The sequence below is a fragment of the Prionailurus viverrinus genome, chromosome B1 (assembly GCF_022837055.1).
Source record: "Prionailurus viverrinus isolate Anna chromosome B1, UM_Priviv_1.0, whole genome shotgun sequence".
Lineage (NCBI taxonomy): Eukaryota > Metazoa > Chordata > Mammalia > Carnivora > Felidae > Prionailurus > Prionailurus viverrinus.
This window is the reverse complement of record NC_062564.1, coordinates 20,851,949-20,871,351: the sequence shown is the minus strand read 5'-3', so window position 1 is coordinate 20,871,351 and position 19,403 is coordinate 20,851,949. Positions and strand designations below refer to the sequence as shown.

Here is a 19,403-nt window from a genome sequence, read left to right as displayed (position 1 = left end):
GCTGCTGTAGCCCCTGCTCCTAGCCCATTGGCTTGCTCAAGGCCGCCATCAAAATTATTTAAGTGAACTGACCCCCGTGTTTCTAAAATGCTGTCAAGTAAAGCAAGCAGATGGCAGTAGTTGTACCTTTCCTCCAAACATCCTTTTTCGTTAGATTCAGACTTGCTCCTTTTCCTTCTGAGGATGGACAGCCACACACCTGTCTGGTCCTTTTCACTCCTTCAGCTGCCCTCCTTCCCGCCAGCCTTCTCTATGTTCTGCTCACTCTGTCCCCAAGCACCTTCTTCTCCCTCAACTTCTTTATTCCCCTTATTCCCACAACTTTTAGCTGCCTCCTTTAACATAAATGTAATGGCTGGGCCTGGGGGTTCTGGATGAGCACCCCATTCTGGACTGCCAGTGTGGAGAGGAGGCTTCACCGGAAACCAGAAGTGATGGGATAGTCTAGGCCTGAAGCCGGCTGGGAAGCTGGAAGGAAGGCAGACATGTTATAGCTCAGTTCCAAGAACAGAATATGCCTCGAGGTTTGTCTTCAACATCATACCCGTGGATTCTTTCTCACTTTCCCTGTCTCCTGTTTCCTTCCAGTTCCCAGAGGCCCTCCGTCAACAACCATCTTGGCATCCTCAAACAAAGTGAGGAGTGGGGATGACATCAGCGTCCTCTGTACCGTCCTGGGGCAACCTGATGTCGAGGTGGAATTCAGGTGGATCTATCCAGGACAGAAGGTAAGGGCTGTGCCCCTTCTCAGCCAGCTCAGTAGTTTTGTCCTCCAACCCCACCCCCAGGTGAAGAGGTCATAACTTAACGAGTGTGAGAAGTGTGTGAAACTGTATCAGGGGCCAGGTTTTACTTGTTTTCTAAGCTGTTCCAGTAATATTTACAAGTGGCTCTTTTAAAGGACAGGGAAAAAAAAGTGGGTTCCATTAGGCAGTTCAGTGTACCTTCTTTATATGTTATTTTTCTTCATAACCCTTAAGCAGGGACAGAGCCTGAAAGAGAAAGGAGGGGGCTCCCTCTTTCTCCACCCCCTTTCTGGGTCAATTGGAGGCCAACTCGTCTCCCTCAGAGTGTGCTCCCTATACGAGCTATGCCCCGTGGTGAGAACATCCACCAAGTGGGCATATAAACCTAGGCCCTGGCAAAAAGGTGCCGTGAGGCCAGAGATAATTTTAAAATAGACTTTCCATAAGAGCAACACCCGCACATTTAGCCTCCATGCCCGTTTTGCTCGCTAAAATAAACAGCTTTGCTACCAACATGGAATAATCCCTTCGTTGCCAGAGAAGATTTGGCCTCCTAAGACATACTCAGTAGCCAATACACTTCTGGCTCAGGGGCTGTGATTGGTGGAAAATAAGTCTCCCTGGAGAAAAAATATTTTCCTGGTAGTAGGTACTTGTTCTTAAAAAGTGTGGTCACACTTTGAAGACATCCATGATTTTCAATGGAAGTGTGTTTTGGTTTTTTGTTTTGTTTTTTGTAATGAGCAGAAAGTGTATTAACACTGGTGATATTACAATCCTGTTCAGCAAATCCAAAACACACAACATTCGGCTCACCATAGTTGGGTGCAGCTTCTCCAAAGTGACCATCTCACTTTCTAGAAATAGGGACTTAGATCATCCAGGGCATCGTGGCATCCATTTTTGGTACAACTTTGCTCCCACTGGAGTCCTTTGGCCTGGCTGTTTCTACTTCTCGCTTCACCAAATCTGAACAATGGGGAGCTCTCATTTACTTACACAGTGAGTGCATCAGGCTTTTCTGGCTTTAAATTCTTTTTTTTTAATTTTTATTAAAAAAATTTTTTTTAACGTTTTTGTTCATTTTTGAGATGGAGAGAGATTGAGCATGAGTGGGGGAGGGGCAGAGAGAGAGGGAGACACAGCATCCGAAGCAGGCTCCAGGTTCTGAGCCGTCAGCACAGAGCCTGATGCGGGGCTCAAACTCACAGACTGTGAGATCATGACCTGAGCTGAAGTCGGACGCTTAACCGACTGAGCCACCCAGATGCCCCAACTTGCTTTAAATTCTATAGTCCCAGAACTATTGAGTGGGCAATGTGAAGGGGGGAGCAGCAGACATTTTTATCCATGTTTCTTGCCTAGTACCAGTTCTATGTTCTTGGGGTTCCAAAAGAATTTAAGTGGAAACTTAGGAGCAAAACAAGCATTCCAAACAGTGTAGTGTTTGCATATACTGTAAAAGCTCCCCTGTGCTGTATGTACCGAATAGTCTTTTAGGTGTTTGGGCAAGAACCCCCCCCCCCAGTGGTGTGGGGTGAATGGGACCTGTTTACAGCAGCCTATTGCTTGTGCTGCAGTGCTTGGGGGTGTTGTTCAACAGGATGAAAGGCCTGTGACGATTCAAGACACTTGGCGGCTGATCCACAGAGAACTGGGGCACACCACAAGAATCTCCCAGAGCATCCTGACAGTTGAAGACGTTGCAACCACTGATGTAGGGTATTACATTTGCACTGCTCGGAATCTCCAAGGGGAGACTACAGTAGCGACCACTGTTGAGTTTTCCTGACTTGGAAAATGAAGTATAATGAATTGAGGGCAAGTTCATTTGTGCACATGGCCAGCTTTGGGGTTCTGGTGACTCCTGCTTTGCCCGAGGCTGCCGTTCAGTGCCAAACCCCGCCCCCTGCCCTGAGAGTCAGACCCAGTCGTCCAAACTCAAAGGAAGTCATTCGGTCTAATAGTGGTAACTCCCGACAGAAAGCATGTATTTTGATTGCTTACCTATGTATCTGCACTTCTACTTTTTATAATAAAAAAGCATAGATGTTAACTTTGTATACTCATTTCTATTCAATGGGCAGGTTTGGGTACAAAATGGGCTAAGTGTTCGGTTTTTTGGTTGAAGGATTTGTTGGGGGCACTGCTTGGGTCAATACCAAAGATTCTATTCCATAACACAGGAGATCTAAAAATTAAGTGATATGTGGTTCAACTATATATTCAAAATGATGTGAAGGTATCAAAAACTGAGGCAAACTTGCCCTTTTTTAGGCTGCTGCACTCCAAAGTACTAGCTCTCGATGAGTCATTCAGTAAGAACCAAACGTGTTTTTACAACTTTAACTTTCCATATAGATTTCTGATTCAAGGAAGATTCAGCTTCATTTAGGCTTTTTTACTACCTCCAAAAATATTTGCCCTGTGACTGTTCTCATTTTCTTACCTGATAGAGCAGAAATTGTTAGTTGCAGTTTCTCCAGTACCCATAGCTGGGAATTCAGAGAAGCTTACCTGTGAGTCTAGCTCTGTGAGCCAGATTTCAGCCCATGACCAACTGGGTGGTTGCATTGGAAACCCCTGGGGACACAGCTGAAGAGGAGACGAACTGTCACCGGTACCTTGAGAAGGGCTGAAAACTGGGTGACGCTTCAGAGGGTGGAGTAGGTCAGACGTCGCAATCCTTATGTTGAATATTCCAGCATTATTTATTTGATCAAAGTAAAATACACTTTCCATCACTACAAACTGAGCACAACTACGGTTTACACATCCTTATTTTTATGACGTGCCAACGTTTTCTGTCCTACGTGAGAAACATTTGGTTTGAAAAAAAAAAAAAATCTTAAAGTTCTGTTTTGTTTCCTATCTTCTCTCCTATTGTCTCCCATTCTCTGAAGACATTTTGTATTAATTGTGTAAGATTGATTTCCCCAGACACCTAAATGGTATGGAGGATAGCAGGGAACAGCACAAGAGTTACCATGCCTAGGAGATGGATGGCAAACCCAACTTTGGCTAATGGCATTGAAAACAACGCAGAAGGGCAAGCAGAGAGCTATTCCCGGAGGTGGCAGTGAGCCTAAATTCCCATTTATCAGAGGCAAACACGGAAGGTAACATACATAATACACTGCTGGAGGTTAAGGGCTTCAGACACAATCACTAATAAAAACAAGCATGCATCGTGAATATCAGCTTGCTATGTAGCATCCATGTAGATGACGACTCAAATATCCACCTCTAGTATCCTGAATCTGTTCTTACACTACAGGAGTTACTTGTACAGCCACTGGACGTCAGCAACGCGGGTTAGTAAATACTGACATGCAGGGACAGGGAGATAAAGCCACAGTTCTTCCTTCTACTTCCCCCCAAAGTATCAGAATTGGGGAAGGTAATAAGTTTTGAAAAGAAATTGAATTGCAGCTTGGAGGGCGTTGTACACATCACATCTTCCACCCACTGACTGACCATTCTGCTACCTCAAGGACAGAGAAGGATTCCTCCAAGAGGACACAGAAGCTTAGCACTATCTTTCCAGAATGCATTAAGTGCATCATTGCCCTGCACCAGCTGCTCCTACTTAGCCATAAGCACTGAATCCTACCTTACTCAGTTCTACTAGCTAATGCCTTATTCGTCATTCTCTTTAGGGTTTCCCAACATTTTTACTGTCACATCCAGGCCTTGGTTTGTTTGGAAAGTGGTTTTGGCACCTTGATGATGAGCTGGCTCTGGAAAACCTATTCCTTGTCCCAGAGAAGAGTAGGTAGGAGGTAGAAGGTTTGCTTTTGTGGCTCTGGTGAGGGGTGGGGAGTTGGGGGGGGGGAGGGTGTGTGTGAGGAAGAGGGCAGAAATGAAGACAACGGGAGAGCCAACAATCTGTGGGGATAGCTCAGGTCAAGGTAAAAATAAGGCAGAAGCAAACCCACTGGTCCTGCCCCTTTTCTTTATACAGATTTTTAGAAAAATTAGGGTCTTATATTTGCTCATAGCCTGAGAAAATAGATTGTAGTATAATGTTAGGTTTACAGAGGGAAGTTAAAAACCTACAGAAAAAATCTAGCTAGTTTGAACTGACGTGGCTGAACACTGAGAGACTGCCAGCAAGTTATCGCAGAAGGACAGAGAGCTGTACGGACGTGGACGAGTCCCAGCTCGTCGTGTCATTACCGCTCCCCACTGTCAAGGGCTGAGCCAAGTTGGTGGTAGAGAGTCTTAATGCAAGCAACTACTGCTCTTCCCTCTATGGCTTTTGCGGAAGTGCATACACGGACTAGCATTCGGTTAGTACATACCCAGCTGTGTGTGGCACCTGCCTTTCAGGACACAGCGAAGGAGGTGGCATCAGACACGGGACAGTCTGCCGCATCCATTCCACTCACACATCCCCAGTCAGACCAAAACACAAATCCCAAGAAGGTGTCCACGGTGAAGAACATTATAAAGGTTATACATCTTTATCTTAACAGGCCCCTGAGAGTTTTCTTTCCGCCTTATGCTTAGGTGAAAAAGGCAACAAACAAGACCCTCTTGTTCTTTAAGTGCTTTGTGCAACAGCGTCCGTCCATGCGGATCCGTTCTGAGGTCTTTGGCGAGGGGGCTCTTGGACGGGGTCCAAGTCTTCCTCCAGAGTGTTCCAGTCTCAGAAGGAGCCTCGGGGGCGGCGACTCTCCAGTTCCAGCGTGGTTACTACACGTCCGCTACTGTAGCTCTCACTCCATCGAGCGTGGTTAGGGTCAGTCCCGCACACCTGTTACAGATGCTTTCCGACAGTCTCCCAGCTTCCAGAAGGCGTCATCTGGGTGAGATGCTGGGGCTGGGGCAGGAGCCGGAGTTCCTCGGTGGCTGGAAGGGGATGGCGGCGGACGTGGGGGACCTCTTAGGGCTGCACAGGTCCCCATTGTGCAGCTTCCACAGCAGCTCCTCGTTCTCCATGGACAGTCTCTTGTTGACTTTGGACTCCTTCTCCAGGGACTCCTGCAGAACTGCCTGCTCAGTGGAAAGTTGCCTTGAAGACAAAAAAAAGAGCCACAAACCATGTGAATCTAAGTTAAAAGTAACTTGAAGAAATTCTTACTATTTAAAAAAAACGTTTATTTTTGAGAGAGAGAATGCAACTGGGGGAGGGGCAGAAAGAGAGGGAGAGAGAGAATCCCAAGCAGGCTCCATGCTGTCAGTGCAGAGCCTGATGTGGGGCTTGAACTCACAAACCATGAGAGCATGGCCTGAGCCTAAGTCAGACACTCAACCGACTGAGCCACCCAGGTGCCCTGAAAAAATTCTTACCATTTGAGCCCCCAAAACAATCCCTTTGGAACAAAAGGGAATCCTGCACAGAGCTGCAAGATGTGGGGGCTTTGGCTGGTGGAGAAATGCTGGGCACGTGAGCCAAAGGAAGAGCACGTTTGGGGGCGAGTTGATAGTCGGCTAGGTGACCCTCCTACAACTTTCTCCATGTCTTAGGACTGTCTCCTGTTTGGGGCTGTTTGCTAGCTACTCTTGGATGCTCCTTCTCTGATAGCATTCTCAGAGTCAATAAGCCAAGGGTCTCGGGGACAGCTTGCTTATTTAGGGGACAAGCCATTCGGTCCACACCACTGTGGTAAAAGCATGCATGGCTCCAATCCTATTTGCCACATGGAAATCAGTACCTGTTTAACCACACACTTCAACCCCATTTCCAGAGGTACATGCGTGGAGTGCGGTAAGAACTTAACACTGGACGTGGGAGCTCAGGAACAGTAGGGAACAGTAGGGCCATTTTTACCTTGAAATTGCCATGTGCTTGTCCATCCGAGCTTTCAGTTCCTCATTCTCCTGCTGGAATCGCTTCAGTTTGTCAACCAACGCTGTGTTGTTGTCCACCTTGGTGTAAACGAGAATGCCAACATTTTTACATTAAAAATAAAGCCCCTTGTTCCCTGAGGCACGTTCCAGACACCAGCACACTTGGAGAGATTTCATTAAGGTAGTTTGAAGATCTACTAACATATCTGTACGCTGACATGCTGTGAAAAGATTCTAAGGCAGCCAACACAAAGCATCTGGATATGTATTTTTAAAAAATGTAAGCTAGGCCGCGTGAAAACTGACAGACCCATGGGTAACTGGTTTGTCCTAGGTCATACTGTTTTTAGAATTGCCCCCCCGAGAATTGGTGCCCTGCCCTGGGCAACACTGGGGGCTGTGCCTCTTTCATAAGTTTCCAGGTGGTGAAATTAAAACAGCAGCCAGCCTGCCTGGGTCTATCAAGGGCACTACAGTTTCCCACAGCCAATTCAGAAGACAAAAAATCCCCATGTTCGATGAAAACTCCTAGTAAGCCTACAGTTCACAATTCTTGGCAGTGTTTTCTATGGCCTTAAATGTGGTTTCCAATCTCTCTGGCATTTACCTCTGTAAGTCACAAGGCTCTGTAGAGCATCAGTTGAGAGAAGGGACACTAGAGAAAGCCTCCCTCCTCAGTTCAGTTGGAGATATTTTGTTCTCCTGCTGGCCTGGCCCGGGCTAAACTTTCAAGGAAAAGGAATTGATCAGTGGAGATATTAAAGCATAAAATCCCAGAAGCCATTTAATCACTTAACGTGATGATGAGCTGATCACATCCCATTTACTTTCGAAAGGTAAGATTTGATTACTTGCTTAGGAGGTGAGATCACAGCTCTGTCAGTCAATTCTAATCCCTGTCTTTGTAGTGCATGACTAATCTACTCTGATTATGACTTCTTGGTTGGGAGTCCTATTGTCCTTAACGTTTCCTATTACCCAGATCAACAGTGAGGACAAGCCAGTCAGGTGGAATTTCCAAAAAAAAAAAAAAAAAAAAAAAAAAAAAAAAAAAAAAAAATGACACTAGATTCTTGTAAGAAAAAGAGAACCTTGGAATTTCCAGTAATTATAAAGGATTTCAAGATAAAACATGAGGTGGGGAAATCTCGAATTAGAGACTGGGCCATGACTGGCCTGATGAGATGATCGCATCCAATTCCTCATTTTATTTATTTTAAAATTTGTTTTTAGTGTTTATTTTTTAGTGAGAGTCAGAGCACAAGCAGGAGAGGGGCTGAGAGAGAGGGAGACACAGAATGGGAAGCAGGCTTCAGGCTCTGAGCTGTCAGCATAGAGCATGACGCAGGTCTCCAACTCATGAACCATGAGATCATGACCTGAGCCAAAGTTGGATGCTTAACCATCTGAGCCATTCAGGCACCCCAATTCCCTCATTTTAAAGGAGAGGGTTTGGAGAGTGTGATGCTAAGTGAAATAAGTCATATAGAGAAAGACAGATACCATATGTTTTCACTCTTATGTGGATCCTGAGAAGCTTAACAGAAGACCATGCGGGAGGGCTGGGGGGGACAAAAAAGAGGTTAGAGAGGGAGGGAGCCAAAACATAGGAGACTCTTAAAAACTGAGAACAAACTGAGGGTTGATGAGGGGGTGGGAGGGAGGGTGGGGGTGATGGGAATTGAGGAGGGCACATGTTGGGATGAACATTGGGTGTTGTGTGGAAACCAATTTGACAATAAATTTCATGTTTAAATAAATAAATAAAGTAAGTAAGTAAGTAAGTAAGTAAGTAAGTAAGTAAGTAAAGGAGAGGAAACTAGCCATGGGGACGTCACACAGCTAACCACTGGCAGAATTCGTTCTCATACTGAAGCTTTCCTACTGACAAAGCCTCCTTGTTTTCTGAGAGTCTTATTTTCTACAGAGGTTTGGAGCTTACAAACATACCTCATTTTATTGTATTTCACTTCTTTGTGCTTTGCAGAAACTGTGTTTTTTTTTTTTTTTTTTTTAAATACAAATTGAAGGTGTGTGGCGACCCGTGTCGAGCAAGTCTATTGGTGCCATTTGTCCAAAAGCGTTTACTCATTTTAATGTCTCTGTGTCATATTTTGGTAATTCTGGGAATATTTCTAACTTTTTCAATATTATCACATTTGCTGTGGTGACCTGTGATTACAACTCACTGGAAGCTTAAATGGTTAGCATGCTTTTAATTAAGGTCTGTGCACTTTTTTTTTTTTAAGATACAACACTATTGCACATGAATAGACTTTTCTATGCACCGGGAAACCAAAAAGTTCAATTGAGTCACTTTACTGCAATATTGGCATTGTGGTGGTCTGAAATTGAACCCATGCTATCTTTGAGGTATGCCTGTAAATAAAGTAACCCTGGGTTTACTTGTTCTATTAACTCATTCTTCTGCATATGTGTAGGCAATGCTAACTAATACCATGATTCCTCTTGTGCAAGGCAAGAAACAAAAATATTTACGGCTCAACAAAAATTAAAATGTGCTGGTAATTTTACAGTAGAGGCTGTTTTTCATGTATATGGTATTTTGACAAGTTCTGATGCATGGTAGCATATGGGGCAACAAATTATTAACAGGGTTATCTGCACCATCGATGACTGCCAGATTAGCTGAGTTATCAGGCTTGACACAACAGGGTGACCTTTGGCAGGAACTGGTATAAATACTAGGTTAGCCCTGTTAATAATCCCTAAGAGATCTTTTTTCCTTCCTTTAAAAAAAACAAAAACAAAAAAGCAACCTTGAGACACCTGGGTGGCTCAGTCGGTTAAGCGTCTGAATTCAGCTCAGGTCATGATCTCCCGGTCAGTAAGTTTGAGCCCCACATCGGGCTCTGTGCTGACAGCTCAGAGCCTGGAGTCTGCTTTGGATTCTGTCTCCCTCTCTCTCTGCCCTTCCCCTGCTCACACTCTGTCTCTCTCAGAAGTAAACATTAAAAATTTTTAAAATCCGTAAAAGTAAAGAATGGAAGGAAAGGAAAGGAAGGAAAGAAGGGAAGGGGAAAAAAGAAAGAAAAATTAAAAAACATAAAACAAAACTGCCCAGCAATTCAAAATGCCCGTAGATCCAGACAGGGGCTCCGCCCTCAACTCCCTCAATAGAGATGTAATGACGTCTCTATAAGAAAACTGAACCAAACACCAAAACCCAAATGAACAAAAAAGCAAACAAAGAGTGACCTCCAGGCTCCCTACTGTCCAGAGCCGGTTTGGGCACTCACTCACTCAACAATGAGTCACTCATAACTAGGGGACAAGGGACAAGCACAGTGAGGCAGCTGGGATAGTCAAGAGCAAAGTACGCAACGGCTGGGACCACGTAAGCTGCCTTGCCAAACCCTGCCCCCTTGGTGAGACTCCTGGCCACCAGCCACTGAGCTCCAGGGCTGGGCACACCGCTCACACACGGCCTCGTGGCTGTGGACTCGTCACTGGCTAACATAAGGGCTCTGTCCTAGAGGCCACAAGCTAAGCTTCATTCATATTTTTCATAAGGCTTGCATTTGTCCAACCGAGTTAATGTCATTAGAGTACAGCTCTTTTATCACATTCTAATTCACGACAAAGATGAAGGATCGAGACAGCAAACTGAATTGCCCTAATGTGATTAACTTACATAGTCATCTGTTTCGGGCATAGGACACCAGCTCAGAGTTGGTGATTATTAAAGTACTGATTTTACGATATTTTAAAATTCTTCTTAGGTGGGTTAAGATTCACAGACCACTTGAAATGGAAGCCTAATTTGTTTGTTGTGCTTTTTCCAAGGACCCAAATTCTGTTTTACATGTTTCTTGCAAAAAAAAAGTTCCAAAAGGAAGCAATACATAAGCCTGGAGCAAACACACAGAAGGAAATGTGCCTTCTTTTACCTTGTGCACATTTCCAAGTATCTGTAAGTAGCAGTTAAAACCACTCCACAGTTGTAGTTCAGAGCCCAGTTCCTATTCCACAGACATTGTTCTATTGGGTCACACTCTGAAAGAAACATACCAGTTTCTCCATTTTCATTAACTTGACGTCCTGCTGATGCAGTTTTTCATTCTTGATCTCCAGCACGGCTTTCAGGCTTTCTAACTCTTGCTCCAGGTACATGATCTGAGGGTTCTTCTGGAACAGACACAGCAGAGCACAGCTTTGACTCATCACATAACACAAGGTGTTCAAATTCTTAACCCAGTCTTTGATGAGATTTAGAACCTGAGCAAACAGGTAGCAAGAGATTTCTACCTTCTTACAGCTGCTTCACAGAAAGGTAAAAAGAAAAGAGAACTACAAGCCCAAAGTCTTCGGTTCTAAGAACATAAGAAAACGTTTCACCTTTGAAAATCTCACTCATTTATCAAGAATTCATTTATCAGGAACTTAAGATCGAAAAATATTTTACTGGAAGAGGAAAAAAAAAACCACTGCTTATAATACAAAATGACTGTCAATAGGGATGAGGCCATTACAAGCCCTTTCCTGGTGTTTGGAGGGGAAAAAAGGCAACAGCTGTTCTCTCAACAAAGTTAGTCAACAGATCAGGAATAAAAAGGCAGTTTATTTATAGTGCTCTCTGGAAAACGACAAAATAACTATAATGTTCTGAGTCTTTTGGATTTTTATTATGATGGGATTATACCCGCCTGGCCATACTTCTCTTTTACACTTTTTGTCTATTTTAATATGCACCATTAAAATGCTGTCCAAGATGGGTGGCTCAGTTGATTGAGTGTCTGACTTTGGCTCAGTTCGTGAGTTCGAGTCCTGAATTGGGCTTGTCGCTGACAGTGTGGAGCCTGCTTGGAATTCTCCCTCTCCCCCTCTCTCTGCCCCTCCCCTGCTTTCTCTCTCTCCCTCCTTCTCTCTCTCTCTCTCTCTCTCAAAATAAATAAATAAACTTTAAAAAATAAAATAAAATGCTGTCCAAGGTAAAAAAGGGGAGATGTTCTCTTAGACCACACCACTAAGGTGGAATCCTGGCTCCTTGCTTTATTTCTGGACATCCAAGTGAACCATCCAAAATGTCTGATACGAACAAACAGCGCAAGATCTATTGATGACATGTTGAATGAGGGGCTTTCTTAGACAAGCATCAGTGGTGTCGATCATCCAAACTATCCTTCTGGGCAGTGGTTAATGCTCTGGACCAATCCTTAGGGAAGACCAGGTAATGAATCTTCAGGGATTACCTATTCAAACACTTCACTACACAGGAGACTGTGAGTTCCACAACCCAGGCAACCCGTTTTGGGAATGTGCCAGAGCCAAAAAGTTCCCGGGGCGGGGATCACACCCAGGTCTGTATCACTAGAGCTCTTTCCAAAATTTCCTAAGTCTCATACACTGTCATCCTTTTACATATGAGGGTTTTTTTTTGTTTTTGTTTTTGTTTTTGTTTTTGTTTTTGTTTTTGTTTGCCCTGAAGATAGAAAATCCTATCTTTTGTTAAAAGGAAACAGTGTAATTTACTCTGTCATTTTTTAATTTATTTTTTTATGTTTCTTTATTTTCAAAAAGAAAAAAAGAGGATGATCGGGGAAGAGGCAGAGAGAGAGAGAGACACACAGAGAGTATCCCAAGCAGGTTCTGTGCTGTCAGTGCAGAGCCTGATGTGGGGCTTGAACTCACCAACCAGGAGATCATGACCTGAGCTGAAATCAAGAGTTAGAAGCTTGGTGAGCCACCCAGGTGTCCCAACTTTGTCGATTTTTAAAAATTAGAGCATCCAGAGCCCTGCTCCCACTTCTCTGCCCGCCTGTCCCTTTCTCAAATGTGCTCTCCCACAACAGCAGGGAGGCAGGAGATAACCCCGCTTTCCTCAATCTGCTTCCATTAGTTTTCAAAAGCTGCTGCACTTCCAGGAAGCTCTTTAAAAATCTGCTCCTCGAACCCTGTGTAAGGTTTACAGCCTGCATTTAAGTCTAGATTTTTTGTTGTGTTTTGTTTTAAATCATTGTTTTGTCCAAGAATCTTCCAGAATAAATAGCTTTGAAGTTGCATTGAATATGACCTCATCTAATTGCATTCAAATGTCTAAGAGGGTACCCAGAGACATCAGCAAAAGAGTTCACTGAGAGACCCACACACGTGTGCTTCTTGAGCCGGCAGATTCTAAGTGGGAAATAACTTTTCCTGCAGCTCCGTGCACACATGTATGGAATGAAAACGGTGGCACCGAAGACAGAAACAGGAAACATTTTTTAAATTCTCAAAAGTAGGATGGGGGCAGGGGAGTAGGGATACAAGTTCCAAGAGAAAGCTGAGCTTACAAGATAAATCTGTACTTTTCGAAAGGGAGGATTACCCCTATGACCCACTGCTGAGACATAACAAGGCAAAGGATGAAATGCCTGTATGATTACAATATGCATCAACCTTGACAACATAAGCTGAGCGAAAGAAGCCAGACACAAAAGGCCACACAGAACACGATTCCATTTATATGAACCTCCAGAGTAGGCAACTCCATGGAGACAGAAAGAAGTCTGGGGTTTCCCTAGGGCTGGGGGGTTTCGGGGGTGGGGGGAGGAAGGTGAAATGACTGCGAACGGGCACAGGGTTTCTTTTTGAGGAGACAAAATGTTCTGTAATTAGATAATGGTGACCAACGCACAACTTGCAAATCACTGAACTGTACATTGAAAAGGGTATTACATTTTTTTTTTTTTAAAGGGGGCACCTGGGTGGCTCAGTGGGTTGAGCGCTGACTGGCTCACATCATGATCTCAAGGTTCATGAGTTTGAACTCCGCATCAGGCTCTGTGTTGACAGCTCAGAGCCTGGAGCCTGCTTCGGATCTTGTCTCTGTCTCTCTCTCTCTGCCCCTCCCCCACTCTGTCTCTCAAAAATATAAAAAAAAAATTAAAAGGGTGAATGTCGTGGTATGTAGATTATATCTCAGGCTACCAGTTTAAAAACAAACAAACAAACAAAGGGTAGTCCTCACATGAAACCCTGATGCTCACTGACAGTTGTCCTGTCTTCCTGAAGTTATTAGCCTAGACTGCTTGCAATCTACTGGGCTTGACCTGTATGTGGTTCTTAGAATTTCTAAAAGGACACCAAGAAACAAGCCAGTTTAAAAATCACTCTGCAATTTGGAGAAGGATTCCAAACCCCTATTATTTCTCTAGCTGCTGAACACTGACTGGACCCTAAAAGGCAGCTGAGCAGAAGGAAACTCAGGAGTGATGGAGAAGCACACACAACTTACTAAATTTGCTTTCTCTCTTGATATTCTTTTTTGTTCTTCTGATTTCAACTTTTCATTTAAAGCATCATTTTCACTCTTCAGATCACTGATTTGTTTCTAAAACAAACAATGAAATGTGGAACACAAGTTAACAAGCAGACACCAGAAACACAGCAAATGTACACAGAAACATTACCCAAACCACAGGAACCTCAAGAATGAGGACACTTTTGGGGGGCGGGGCTAAGTGAGATGTACTCACCTCTAATGATTCCTGCTTCTCAAAAAGCATATCCTCGAGGGATTTCTTTTCTATTTCATGGCTTTTCTTGATTTCTGGAAAGAAGCAATTTTTTGGAGGCAACGACATCATATAAGATCACTGTATTCTACAGTTGTTAAAGCACGTAGATGTAAGAGTTAATTAAGAAGCAGTATGACTATGTTACTTTATAAGATGTTATTATACAAATTAAACCATCTGTTCTCAGATTAGCCCTATGAAGGGAGTAGGGCAGATATATTTCCATTTTATGACGGAGAGCATGGAGGCCCACAGAAGCCCAGAGGCCTTAGGAAACACAGAGAATCCTTCTCAGAGGAGGGCCTCAAACACTGGCCTGCACACTCCTGCTCTGGAATTTCTCTGCACTTTTCCATTTGCTCTTCATGACCCAAACAGAAGTCTAAAACTAAACCCATTTCAGGGGCACCTGGGTGGCTCAGTGGGTTGAATGTCCAACTTCAGCTCAGATCACGATCTCGCGGTTCATGAGTTCAAGCCCCACATCGGGCTCTGTGCTGACAACTCAGAGCCTGGAGTCTGCTTCAGATTCCATCTCCTTCTCTCTCTGCCCCTCCCCTACTCACACTCTGTATCTCTCTCTCTCTCAAAAATAAACATTAAAAAAAAATAAAAACCATTTCTAGCATGAAGGAAGAACAACATTTACTAAATGTCTACCCTGGACCACTTTTATATGTTCTCTAACTTCACACGACAACTATTTTTCTGACAAGAAAAACCTCTGCCAAAGGTCACCCAGCCAGTTCTAACCCCTTGCCCACATGCTTCTCTGTGGGAAGCATGGAGCTAAGTGCAACAACTTCTGCGGTACTCTGTGTTCTGGAAGCAATGGCTCCTTCTTCTCCTTCTACTTCAACCCTTCCGCTCATGATGAACCGAGTAAAACAAATTCTTTCTTGATTCAAAAAGCGCCATCTGCATTTCACAGCATCCTTGTACAACTTGAGTTGGTGAGCGAGGGTGCTCAGCATGGATCCTTTATTGTGGCCAGGATGTAAACGAACACTTTTAACTTCTCAGGACCTCAACTGGTAAAGAACAATTACTACCAAAAAGGCCTTTACATTCTTTAAAATCCATCCTATTTCTTCAAAGGCTGGCATCTGTGACAAACTATTATTTGCATCCTAAGGGGAAAAGGGCATCTGCTAACAATGAACAATGCAAAAAGAAAGCAAAAACACTCCACACTGAATACCACAGGGTATTCTCTGGAAAGGAAGTTTATGAATCATTTCCGTTTTAAAACATATCATGCTGTTCCATTAGACCTGATTCTATTTTTTTTTTTTTAAAGCATTCTTGCCTGAAAGGGAGGTTTCATAGGCTTTCTTCAACAATTCAATTTTCTCTGAGTGGCTAGCTTCAATTTCCAGCTTCGAGGTTTCATGGGCAGCATTTAAGTTGTCAAACTAGAAGAAAAAAAAAACAAACAAACCGAAACAATACTTTACCAGTAAAGTTAAAAGTCTTAAGTTGAATAGTAAGCAGCAACGTTAGGAGATTTGACTCATAAGCTTGCATTCAAGTTACAGGGCTGCCCAACACATGAAAAGAACCACCCGACTTGGGGACTTGGGTCTGCCACTCCCAATTCTCCACTCTGTTTTTACCCTCCACCCCCCCAACCCCGCCCCAGGGGGGAGTCCAAGCACACGAGTTCTCCAGGGTTCATGGATGGAAATGGCCAAGTCCATCATAAGGAATGAGGATATATTTCACAGTGATAGGACCACATAAGATCCATGCCTGTCATATCGGCCTTTATGTATCCTCAGTCCATAGCACATGCCCGGTGTAGGCATTCGGTAAATATTTGCTAAAGGAAAAACTGATTTTAAAGGGGAGCAAGGAAATTGAAGACAAGTTCATGATACAAGGATATGTGAAAAATATGGGTTATTCAATGCCATTTTAAAAAATAAAAAATTCACAATAATTTTTTTGCAGTATAACATCAGAATGCAAAGGGATTACTTCCAGGTAGTAGGGTAAAGGGTGGCTTTTTTGGTTTTTTGTTTTTACTTTTCTTTCTTTTGTCTTCCTTTCTTTCACCCAATATTGCTTTGATCATAAGGGAAAAAATAATTGAAAAACCCCTTTTCACTTATTTAAATAAACAAAGGGAAGTTCAAAGGAAATTCATCATCAAACAACAATCAGAATTCAAATAAACAGCCACGATGGAGAACACGCTCAGGCTCCAAAAGCACAGACCTGCTCTTGCAGTTGGTTTTTGTACTTCTCCGCTTCTTCGATGTAAATGTTCTGGAGCTTTTCACACTCCCCGGTGTAAAATTCTTTAAGCCGATTCTCTAGCTCTGTTAGATCGGTCTGGTGCTGCTGGTTCAGCTTCTGCACAAATCCTTCATAAGCTATTTGCAACTCATTTCTGGCTTTTTCTAATTTCTCACAGGTCGATGAAGCAGTGACTGAAAAGAGATGAAAAAAGGGAAAAGATATTTAAACTGCTAAATGTCCTAAAATCCTAACATTCAAGCACAGGTGTGAGGACTCTTGAAACATTAACACAGTGCTCACAGTACTCAGTTCTCTCTTGACCAGACTTTCAAAGGTAATAGTATAGAAGTGAACAGTAAATAAGAACAAGAGCAAATGGTCGCTGGCAACCCCCCACCCCCAAAACCAACCAAAACCAAAAACAAACAAAAAAACCCCACACAATCATCTAGCAAGAAGTAACAGAAGTACTTGAGAACCAGGTTTCCAAGGGAGGATCACCCTTTTGTATGTTGCCCAATCAGTGCGGGGGCCATAAGGAGAGGAGGCTCTGATTGGCTGAGGCGTCTCTAAGGTTGGCCAGCCAGTAGGGAGACGCTAAGACACAGAGGAACAGGGAAGACCAGAGAGAAGAAATAAACGGATTTTAATCTTCCACTTAATTTGAGCTGATTTCAAAAGTACAGTAACGAAAACAAAGTATTAGAATATGTTGAACACAAATGACCAGGGCATAAAAACTTCAGGAAAAACACATTTTAAAAGCTATCATATAAATATATCGTTTATATTGTTGATATATACAGGTTGATATTTTTAAAAGGCAAAGTTATCTGAAAAACAGAATTTGAAATCGGAGCATCTTACTTCTTCGCCACCACTACTGCAAACACATAATCGTTAACGAAAAATTTTCAGATTTGCACATAAAGGCATATAATACAACCACATTGTAATAAATCTTGGAAGATCTCGATCATTTGTCAGAAGTTTGACTCTGGCCTTTTTTAACCTTCCTTCACTGACATTCAATACAGGTGAAACCAGTGCTACTCTGTCAGAATTCGTGTTCTCAATAGCCTAAAGCACCCATGGACTAATACAGAGTACTGGTACATCTGTTGTTAATCCTTACCTCCCTTTTGGCAAGCAATATAGATTTCTGGAATTGTGGAAGAAATAAGATTGTTTTAGGGCAGAGAAAGGACAGTTTAGTTTAATGATAATTCTAGCTAAGTAATGTGGAACTGGCTGGCTCCTGGGATGAATTTCCAGCAAGGAGGTAGACTTGTCTTCATGGTTTCTTAGGAACATGCCATGTAGTGGTAGAAATATTAGTCACTTGTCTCCTATTAGTATTCTTTCAGAGGTAAAATGGACCATATTGAATAATGACAAGAATAGCTTCTTCTAAAGAGAACCATTAAAATTCAAATAAATCCATAAATACTTATTGAAGGGGAAAGGAACATAAAAAAAAAAAAAAACTACTACTCAGTGAATGGCGCTCCTCACACGTTATCTTGTCTACCTCTCCCAGAAGTCCTGTGAGAACCTTGTTACAAAATGAATAAGGAAGTCAACACAGGGGGTACACAATTTGCCTATAAGCACACAGCTAAATAAGTGGCAGGAGACTGGACTGTTGTAAACAGTTTGGATACTGATTGTCTACATCCAAAGCCTGTGCTTCTCCCCCACCCCACCCAGCTGTCTTTTGTGCCAGAGACTGGAGAGAAACAACATGGAGCCTCTCCTTGGGAGGCTCATTGTCTAATTGAGAAGATATACACTTCTGAGAAACAATACAGGGAAGTACCTATGGGTCTAATAAATGGCGCTCACAATGGTTTACACCCAGCTATGACGGTATGGAAGTTGGGGTCTTAAATTTCTTTAAGTTGTGGTAAAATGTAGGTAACAACAGTACCTCAGATAAATGGAATCATACAGAACCTGCCCTTTTGTGCCAGGCTCATTTCACTCAGCAGCATGTCTTCAAGGGTCATATGTATGTTGTGGTATGTGTCAGAATTCCCTTCCTTTTGAAAACTGGATAATGGTCCATTGTGCATATAGACCACATTTTGTTTACCATTCATCTGTCAAAGGACACTTGGGTTACTTCCACCTGTGGGCTATTGGGAACGCTGTTATAAACATGGGTGCACAGACATCTGTCCAGGTCCCTGTCTTAGCTCTTTTGAGTATATTCCTGGAAGTGGACTTGCTGGGTCATATGGTAATTCTGTTATTATCTGAGCCAACACCGTCCTGTTTTCCATGACAGCTACACCATTTTTCATTCCCACCCGCAGTACACAATGGTTCCAATTCCTCCACACTTTCACCAAAAATTGTTTTCTTTTCTTGTATTATTTTTTATAAGCCATTCTAATGGGTGTGAAATGGCAGCTCACTGGTTCTGATCTGGTCAGTTTTTTTTTTTTTAAATGGAGCCACGTGACATAAATGCCATCCTGATACTGAGGGTGAAAACTATTCTACCATGAACAAAGGTGGGAGACTGCATGGCGTGCCTTGGGGACTAGAACTTTCACAAAGCATAACAACTGGAGATAAGACCCAAAGAGGTAGATGGAGGCCAGATTATTGGGGTCATCAAATGCAGTACAGACTGACAATTCAGTCCCTTGGAACTAAATTTTGGAAGTTATTATTTTTTCTTTAAAAGAGTAAAAGATAATGGTGATGTGGATGGTTATATAACACTCTTCACTTTTCCTTTTTATTGTACTAATTATTTACCAAAGGAGGGGAAAAAATGATTCAAGAAGGCAAATGTTAGTCAAACAGGTACACACAACATTAGCTTCCACTAACCTTCCCAAGTACACAAACAAAATGATGGCCCCACAAGCTTCCTTGTGGGAATCTACATTATAACACTCTATGAAAGTAGATGACAGAAAAATATTTTGCAAGCACTCAATGAAGATGTCCAATAGCTTTCTTATTGGTTTCATGTCGTTTTTACTTAATTCTCTTGGAATTTCAGAGATCAGCCAAAAAAAAAAAAAAAAAAAAAAAAAAACCAATAGTATGATCGCAGCCCATCTGAATGCTCATATCAGAG

The 19,403-nt window shown here is 42.8% G+C and overlaps 2 protein-coding genes across 8 annotated transcripts in view; one reads left to right on the top strand and one right to left on the bottom strand.

Annotated features, from left to right (window-relative positions):
* Positions 1–2,802, top strand: part of PDGFRL (platelet derived growth factor receptor like) — a 70,603-nt gene extending 67,801 nt beyond the window's left edge. For both annotated transcript variants that reach the window (XM_047856258.1, XM_047856259.1), the window contains exons 5-6: positions 589–728; positions 2,350–2,802. In XM_047856258.1, the coding sequence (XP_047712214.1) occupies positions 589–728; positions 2,350–2,538 (329 nt within the window). In that variant the 3' untranslated portion in view covers positions 2,539–2,802. The remainder of the gene's footprint in view (positions 1–588; positions 729–2,349) is intronic.
* A 636-nt stretch (positions 2,803–3,438) lies between these two features.
* The window catches only part of MTUS1 (microtubule associated scaffold protein 1), a 171,396-nt gene continuing 155,431 nt past the window's right edge, over positions 3,439–19,403 (bottom strand). For 5 of the 6 annotated variants that reach the window (XM_047856103.1, XM_047856105.1, XM_047856108.1 and 2 more), the window contains 7 exons: positions 16,283–16,497; positions 15,372–15,477; positions 14,021–14,094; positions 13,780–13,875; positions 10,575–10,691; positions 6,523–6,620; positions 3,439–5,763 (listed from right to left, as the gene is read on the bottom strand). In XM_047856103.1, the coding sequence (XP_047712059.1) occupies positions 5,550–5,763; positions 6,523–6,620; positions 10,575–10,691; positions 13,780–13,875; positions 14,021–14,094; positions 15,372–15,477; positions 16,283–16,497 (920 nt within the window). In that variant the 3' untranslated portion in view covers positions 3,439–5,549. The remainder of the gene's footprint in view (positions 5,764–6,522; positions 6,621–10,574; positions 10,692–13,779; positions 13,876–14,020; positions 14,095–15,371; positions 15,478–16,282; positions 16,498–19,403) is intronic. The other variant, XM_047856104.1, reaches the window with a different exon arrangement.